Source organism: Musca vetustissima, unplaced genomic scaffold (genome assembly GCF_032173495.1).
Source record: "Musca vetustissima isolate MV318-11 ecotype Yass unplaced genomic scaffold, APGP_CSIRO_Mvet_v1 utg86691, whole genome shotgun sequence".
Taxonomy (NCBI): Eukaryota; Metazoa; Arthropoda; class Insecta; order Diptera; family Muscidae; genus Musca; species Musca vetustissima.
In genome coordinates, this window is record NW_026889429.1 from 46,450 (window position 1) to 55,801 (window position 9,352).

Below are 9,352 nucleotides of genomic sequence, written 5' to 3' on the forward strand. Positions count from 1 at the left end.
CGGTATAGGTCCACTTTTTGGTATGTTCCCTATATTTTTATTTCTAGTACCTGTCAATATATCTATGGTGGAGGGTATCCAAAGTTCGGCCCGGCCGAACTTACCGCTTTTTCACTTGTTTATTCATAAAAACTCCTTAATGCAAAAATAATTCAGTTTTCCAATAAAAACTAAATAGTTTCCATAAATTCTGTAATCATTTAGCTAAGAAGATTTACAACACCTTTTTCGAAGAAGAATAGTTAGACCGGCGGACGGACACCAAACCGACACCCAAAATAATCCAACAGTCATATTCAGAGAAAAGAACAAACGTTGCAGTTGATATTGGCGTTGGTTGCAGTCACTTCTTTTCTATTGTTGCTTTTTTGTGGTAGTGGGGCGACCAAATGTAAAGTTCAAGTGAATCTGAACTGTATGACAGATATTGCAGACATTGCCGCGGCAGCAGTATCAGCATGTTTATTTATGTGGCAGTTGCTATGTGCAATTCAATCTATGATGTACGAACCAACGACAGTGTGTGTGTGTGTTGGTGCTTGACTCTGTGGCAGTATTGGTATGGTGTCTCCCAATGATGTTCAAACTTCAGTTCATCTCTTCGTCATTACAAATGTTCAATCGAGTATAAATAATCCAGACATTTGGCCAAAAATGCATAGTCTTACGAGAACTCTGAACTGTGTGTGATATTCTTCGAGTTGAGTCAAAGAGCCAGGATATAGAAATCCTTAATTTAGAATAAAATGAATAATTTAGTAAGTGTTTAAAGTGAATATTAAAAATTTATTAAAGTAATTCGGATGTGTGTGTTTATGTGTGAATAATTTAACACAATAGATTTAACACAAGGATCAAATTGCATGATATCAAACGAAAAAACAGCCGCTGCTTGAATCTACATACATATATACAAAACAAATCATATGAAAGAACACTTTAAATTTATAAATTTTGTCTAATATAATGACTTAAATATTTAAACAATTTAACATCGACGTGTGCCCAAAATAATATGGCCTATGCTAAATTAAAACCATTGATCATACGATACCCTGAACAACTACCACGAAATATTAACTTTCTACGGTTCTATATTCTGGGCAATATTTCTCGACATTAGCACCCTATTGTCCGATTATAGGTCAACAACTCCTCTTTCTAACCGTGGCATATTTTCCAAATCTTATTTTCCAGAGGTTAATATTTACGCCATGATATAAAAAAGGTTATCACTTTAGGTGTAGGTTGATTTGTTCTCAGGAATATTGACCGATCATTATCTAAACAGCGGTTCTAAGTAATTCGTCAGATCCCCTTGACCGTGTAAAATATGTGATGTTCTGCATATAATAATGACCTCTAGAACGACTAGAAAATCTGACGAAAATAAAGTTTTGGTTCATTGCACCCCTTAAAAATCATCTTAACAATATATGCGTAGTCCTTGACAATAACCGGAACTTTATGTAACATTTCAATGCGATCGGCACGAAATTTCCGCCTTCTAGTGGGACCATAGTAATACTAAACAAGACCCCTTTAAAGATTTTTACGTAAAACTCCAACATCTGAATATAATGATTGGTATCAATTTAAAGGTTACCCACTCCTCCAGGATATACAAACAACATCACGGAATCCGAATCATTTTCTGAGTTGATTTATGCACGTCCGTCCGTCCAAATATTTTTGTGAAGGAAGTACAGGTCGCATTTATGATCCGATTTGAATGAAATTTGGCACATGTCACTTATTTGGCCTAAGGACGGACCCTATTGAAATAGAAGAAAATTGGTTCAGATTTAGGTATAGCTCCCATATATTTTTTCGTCCGAATTTTTATTTAAATGGAAACTCCCAACATTTGTCCGATTGATACAAAATTTTGCACAACGTACTGAATTAGGTCCAATTTGTTGTTTATGAATTTTTGTTGAAATCGGTTTAGATTTAGATATAGCTAACATATATAGTTTGGTCCGATTTTAACTAAATTGTGCGTCAAATTCCCAATATTTGTCCGATTTACAAAAAATTTTGCACAGCGTATTGAATTAAGTCTAGTTTGATGTCTGCGATGTTTTGTTGAAATCGGTACATATTTACATATAACTCTCATACATAATTTTGCTAGATTTCATACAAATGATACACACAAAAATCCAAGCCTGCATGGTTTTTTTTATTAGTTCAAATATCTATATAGATCACAAATTTAATTTCGCCCGATTCCATTTCAATTGCCTTCCAAAGATGCTATGTCATATTATCATATCTTGTATGTATCCGAAGTGGTGAAGGGTATCATATAATGCACCTTGTCCGACTTTCCTTACTGGTTTATACATGGAAACTACGCATGAACGCTTCAAAATACCAACAATTTCGCGGTACCGTTATATTGGAACTATCCCAAAACGTGTACCGATATATCTCACATTCAATAACAAATATCCTATGAGTAATATCAATGTCAGTACAAAAATCTGAATGAGGTCAACGACGAATTTTTCGAGATGTTGCAAACGCAATGCGATCAAACCAATTGTCGATATAAAGGTTTTTTGAACGCAATCTTCTTGTGACGAAACCCGTGGATTGTTCTTTTTTTTGTGAGCGAGAATTAGGTGCCAAGACATGGTTGTATGGTGTATTACTCATAAATTCCACGTTTTAGTCGGTCCAAAAGCCACTGGCTTGAGTAGATGTGTGAAAGTTCGCAGTGGCATGATGTACATTAAGTCGCATTCACTTGTTTATTTTTTAATTACTCCGAGGACTTTAGGCAAGCAAATCCTTTCGAATTAACCATCTTACATTGCTCAAGCCGAACAGTTGTCACATGACCAGTTTTGCCGAAATAAACCGGCGGACAATTGCTTCGAAGTGATTATTTCACGAGTCAGTTACGATGGATTAGGCTCGTTTTTGGAGACCCACATGGCGGATTGTTGTTTTGTTTCGGGCTTTACGATTATATCACTATGATTCGCATAGATCCAGTTTGCGATCGAGGATGTCCAGGATTGCATCTATCTCAAGGTATTTGACGTGACGATTTAGCATTATCAGTTCTCTAGCGTCATAAATATTCCTGGGCCGAACCGTCTTTTTTCGACGACCATGTCTATGAGAGAGAATACAAAGATTTAGATCAACGATATTTTCTTGTTGTGATAATTCACGCCGAAGTATGTGACAATCTGGTTGATTAATTTTACAAGTCACTGTAAAAAACACAACACTTTATATATATATATATCGCGGACTGTGCAATGATCATTTTTTGGTAGGAATATTTGACACGAAGATTACAGTCAATTAGGGTAAAAAAGGCCCCATAATCCCCAAATACCGGATAAACACCGGTACCGGTGTTTCTTTATATTGCGAGCTCTATTGTGATTTTTATTCTGACAAATAATATTAACTTCACCTTATGGTGGAGGGTATAACAAGAAATGTTAGATGGTTTGGGCATACATATATTGTAGTCCGTGTATTATCTATAGAATTCAGTATAAGCGGTTTCTCTCCTTTGAAGCTTTCGAAAAATCAAAAAAACCTGAGTAGATTATTTTGCCTGTTTGACCTCATAACTCATAGAGGAAATTATAGTATAAATATAAAATATATCGTATTTCTATTTTTTCAGATATTTTTGACATTGGCTTTATTTTTGGCAGTTGTTGCTGCACGGCCACAAGAAGTCATACCAATTCTTAGGCAGGAGCAAGAAGTAAATTTTGATGGTTCCTACAAGTATTCATATGAAACTGGTAATGGAATTATAGCCGAAGAACAGGGTTATCTGAAAAATCCTGGCAGCAATGCAGAAGCACAGGTAAATCATAACGTTTGATAACGAACTTTTAAACAATAGAAATTCCGCAATTAATAATAGAGCACCACACAGAAAACACAGTTGCCAAAATTTCGGTACATAATACGATGTAAAGAAGCGTTTTATTTAAAAAAACCAAGAAGATACCTTTTAATAGGTACAGCGATAAACAAAAGAACAATAAGCTGTAAGATTAACACCCATTTTTCAGCAAGCAATTCGGACTAGTATCTGATGAATGAGGAACAACATTAACCATTTTTCATTGTAAAATGCCGCACTGATGCTGTGACATTTAAAAGTACAGCAACAACAGCAAGAAGACGATCGCTTTATATTGCCCCGCCAGGCATTCATAGCAAGATGTATTACATTTTAATTTTGTCATGTTCAAGATGCACTGCCGGTTGGTTGGGGCCACCAGCAGCTACTAACATTAGCACCGGCGTCAATAACATCACCACTACCAACTGAAGCTGGCAAATCGATTTAACAATTTGTTGCCGGCTATAAAACAACGTTTAGCTTAGTTCACTTCGACATTTGGACAAAATGTTCACTCGTTTGCAGTTTATTTCTTTTCTCCAATACCAATATCAAAAGTTGGCAATCTGGAATTAATGAATCATCGCAAATACAAATAAACAATTTATTCTCCTTTCAATAATCGCTTAAATGTTTTTTCTGCACTATTTTAGGTTGCCGAAGGTTTCTTCTCCTATACAGCACCTGATGGCACTCCCATTCGTATTACATATGCAGCCGATGAGAATGGTTTTGTTCCACAGGGTGATCATATTCCCACACCACCACCAATTCCAGAGGCCATACAAAAGGCTTTGGCCTATTTAGCTACAGCTCCACCACCACCACAGGAACCCTCTTCGGGTGGCCGTAATACATTTGGACGAGGTTAAATGCCAACAAGGTTTGCTTTTAATTTTTGTTGTAAATAAATTTCCCCGCAAATCCCTAAACTCTCAAAATGCGTCGTATGCTGTTATTAAACAAATGTGTATCGTGTATAGGATCTGAAGAAATTACATTTTCATTTATACAAATCTTAAGTCATATTATTGTGAATTGTGTAAGCGTTAACAAATAATATTATTATGTATATTTTAGCCATGTTATAATTATTTTAAAATGTTTTATTTTATATATGTGCATTGAACAATGAATAAAGTCGTAAAGAACTTTTATTTCGTAAATTGTTTTATTGTGTTCAAAAATGGTGATCACATATTCGAGAGGGTAAACATTACTAGAGGTGTAATAATTTCAATTATACACCAGATGATTTTCAATCGGCTGGCTAATGGACGTGCATTTATGCACATTAATGACTTGTCAGTTTGTATATATGTAAGCACTTAAAGACATAAAGGATAAAAAAAATTATTGATATAATTTTGTTGTTGTTATTTTTTATATGTGAGAAAATATTAAAATGTATTAAAAACAACAAGATTTTCAAAAACATGAATGAAAAGTTAATAGCTATGGGTTCTTACTATATTCCGAAGATGGAGAATAATTTTTTCTATTTAAATTCATAAAATTCATAACACACAAATAAGTTGCGATTTCGGTGTAAAAGAACAAACAACAAAGAAAATTCTGCTGATATGAATTAAGAATAGTATTGTATGAACGGGTTAATTCATGTAGGTAATTCGTCAAAACATTGATGCTGTCACAATAAATCGGCTATATCTTCAAGAATTGTTGAGATTTTTGCTTGAAATTTAAAAGGGAATTCTTGGATTTGTGTAGGATCGAATTCAATAGACAACCAAATAATATTTGTATACCCTTCACCACACTGTGGTACAGGGTATTATGTCTTTGTGCATATGTTTGTAACAGACAAAAGGAAACGACATAGACACACGGTTCCTTCTGAGAATATGCATAGAATCACTTTTTGAGTCGATTTATGCATGTCCGTCCGTCTGTCTGTCTGTGCATGTTTAGAGATGGGCAGTGGGTAAATACCCAAAGGGTAAATACCCGGTAAATTGGGTAAATACCCGGTAAATTGGGTAAATACCCATTTGTGGGTATTTATTTGGGTATTTACTATACGGAATCGGTAATACAACATCTTGCACCCTATTTCCGGTTTTCTGTTATCAAATCGATTTAGAATGGATAGTTTTACGATACTTTAAAGACGTGGGTAAATACTTGGGTAAATACCCGAGTTTTTACCCAAAAATTGGGTATAAACTCATTAACTGCCGAACCACTTGACATAGGCGGCCAAAATTTTGCACACATGTTTCTAATGACAAAGCAAATATAGAAATCCAACATGGGACATTTTTATCTATTAGCCAATTTGATTGGCTGGAATTTGGCTTAGAGAGTTCTCTATGAGTACCAATTGTTTGCTCTGGTCAACTTTTTCTGTCCTATATAGCGGTTCTGATTTTGGGTATTTATATATATTTATAAACTCTTTTACAGCCGAACTATTTGACGTGTGTTTTGAAGACCCCTTTTCCCATACAGGAAATAATATTGATATTAAGCCATGTGTGTCAAAAACCACATTTTGCATGAATATTTTGTGCAAAGAAAATCTCACTATGCCAAATTACAACCAATTTGATCGTAAAAGTACCTTAAATCGGTAGGTACGGTTATATGGGGGCTATATCAAAACTTGGACCCAGGGGCCCCATTTTGGATTTCAATATTTGTATTGATATAAAAACCATCCGAGCCAAATTTTGGCCGTCAAGTGGTTCGGCAGTTAATGAGTTTATACCCAATTTTTGGGTAAATACTCAAAATAGGGGTACCTTTGTATGGGGGCTACCAGTAAACGTGGACCTACATACATAAAATTTTGCATAGACATTTTGTACCCAAAAAGAGCACTCTGTGCCAAATTACAGCCAATTTGGCCTTAAAATGTGTCTAATAGGCAAAAAATACCTTAAATCGGGAGATACGGTTATAGGGGGGCTATATCAAAACTTGGACCCAGGGTCCCCATGTTGGATTTCTATATTTGCTTTGACATTAGAAACACGTGTGCAAAATTTTGGCCGCCTATGTCAAGTTGTTCGGCAGTTAATGAGTTTATACCCAATTTTTGGGTAAATACTCAAAATAGGGGTGCCTTTGTATGGGGGCTACCAGTAAACGTGGACCTACATACATAAAATTGTGCATGGATATTTGGTACCCAAAAAGAGCACTCTGTGCCAAATTACAGCCAATTTGGTTGTAAAATGTGTCTAATAAACAAAAAATACCTTAAATCGGGAGATATGGTTATATGGGGGCTATATCAAAACTTGGACCCAGGGACCCCATGTTGGATTTCTATATTTGCTTTGTCATTAGAAACAAAATTGTGGCCGCCTATGTCAAGTGGTTCGGCAGTTAATGAGTTTATACCCAATTTTTTGGTAAAACTCGGGTATTTACCCAAGTATTTACCCACGTCTTTAAAGTATCGTAAAACTATTCATTCTAAATCGATTTGATAACAGAAATCCGGAAATAGGGTGTAAGATGTTGTAGTACCGAGTCAATATAGTAAATACCCAAATAAATACCCGCAAATGGGTATTTACCCGGTATTTACCCACCCCTTGGGTATTTACCCGGTAAATACCCGGTAAATACCATCTCTATGCATGTTAAATTGTAAACAAAGTACAGGTCGCATTTATGATGAAATTTGGCACATGTCACTTATTCGGCCCAAGGACGAACCCTATTGAAATTGGGAAAAATCGGTTCGGATTTAGATATAGCTCCCATATATATATTTAACCGATTTAATGTAAACGCTCCCTATATATCTTTCGATTTGCACGAAATTTGGTACAGCCTAATCATTTAGGTCTAGAATAATGTCTGCCAAGTTTCGAGAAAATCGGTCCAGATTTAGATATAGCTCCCATATATAGTTTCGTCCGATTTCATGTAAATGGTGCCCCAAAGTCCCTATATATCTTTCGATTTGCCCGAAATTTGGCATAACGTACTGAATTGAGCCTAGAATGATGTCTGCCAAGTTTCGTGAAAATCGGTCCAGATTTAGATATAGCTCCCATATATAGTTTCGTCCGATTTCATGTAAATGGTGCCCCAAAGTCCCTATATATCTTTCGATTTGCACGAAATTTGGCATAACGTACTGAATTGAGCCTAGAATAATGTCTGCCATGTTTCGTGAAAATCGGTCGAGATTTAGATATAGCTCCCATATATAGTTTCATCCGATTTTATGTAAATGGTCCACCAAAGTCCTTATGTATCCTTCGATTTGCACGAAATTTGGCATAACGTACTGAATTGAGCCTAGAGTGATGTCAGCCAAGTTCCGAGAAAATCGGTCCTGATTTAGATATAGCTCCCATATATAGTTTCGTCCGATTTTATGTAAATGGTGCACCAAAGTCCCTATGTATCCTTCGATTTGCACGAAATTTGGCATAACGTATTGAATTAAGCCTACAGTGGTGTCTGCCAAGTTTCGAGAAAATCGGTCCAGATTTAGATATAGCTCCCATATATAGTTTCGTCCGATTTCATGTAAATGGAACCCCAAAGTCCCTATATATCTTTCGATTTGCACGAAATTTTGCATAACGTACTGAATTGAGCCTAGAATGATGTCTGCCAAGTTTCGTGAAAATTGGTCCAGATTTAGATATAGCTCCCATATGTAGTTTCGTCCGATTTCATGTAAATGGTGCACCAAAGTCCCTATATATCCTTCGATTTGCACGAAATTTGGCATAACGTACTGAATTGAGCCTAGAATGATGTCTGCCAAGTTTCGTGAAAATTGGTCCAGATTTAGATATAGCTCCCATATGTAGTTTCGTCCGATTTCATGTAAATGGTGCACCGAAGTCCCTATATATCCTTCGATTTGCACGAAATTTGGCATAACGTACTGAATTGAGCCTAGAATGATGTCAGCCAAGTTCCGAGAAAATCGGTCGAGATTTAGATATAGCTCCCAAATATAGTTTCGTCCGATTTTATGTAAATGGTGCACCAAAGTCCCTATGTATCCTTCGATTTGCACGAAATTTGGCATAACGTACTGAATTAAGCCTACAGTGGTGTCTGCCAAGTTTAGAGAAAATCGTTCAAGATTTAGATATAACTCCCTTTTTTATAGATTGATTTTAAATAATTGACGCACCAGGAACGTTCTGAAATTAGTATAACCTAAGCTGTGACAAGTTTGTTTAAATCGCTTAATATTTGGATAGAGCTTCCATATATATTTTCGCCCGATTTCAAGTAAATTGGGCATCAAACTCTTCATGTTAGTCAGATTGACATCACATTTTGCACAACGTACAAAATTGAGCATAGAATAACGTAGTTGCGTTTTCTAGAAGTACAGACATAGCCCAACGGATGACTTATTTATATTTGTTTGAAGTCGATTTACATACTTGTGTCCCATTGTAACAAACGAATGACATGTTTATGGATAGATCTAGGTAGATCCACATTTAG

The 9,352-nt window shown here is 35.8% G+C and overlaps 1 protein-coding gene across 1 annotated transcript; it reads left to right on the top strand.

Annotated features, from left to right (window-relative positions):
* The first annotated feature begins 654 nt into the window (after positions 1-654).
* Positions 655-4,769, top strand: LOC133337133 (endocuticle structural glycoprotein SgAbd-2-like). The gene is made up of 3 exons (XM_061545394.1): positions 655-758; positions 3,659-3,847; positions 4,546-4,769. Exons 1-3 carry the CDS (start codon positions 747-749, stop codon positions 4,762-4,764), a joined length of 420 nt encoding a protein of 139 aa, XP_061401378.1. The 5' UTR covers positions 655-746; the 3' UTR covers positions 4,765-4,769.
* The last annotated feature ends 4,583 nt before the right edge of the window (positions 4,770-9,352 follow it).

Bases quoted from the DNA above. Each gene is read 5' to 3' on its own strand.
- LOC133337133 (XM_061545394.1), top strand. The intron at 3,848-4,545 runs GTAAATCATAAC...GCACTATTTTAG, and splicing joins GCAGCAATGCAGAAGCACAG to GTTGCCGAAGGTTTCTTCTC.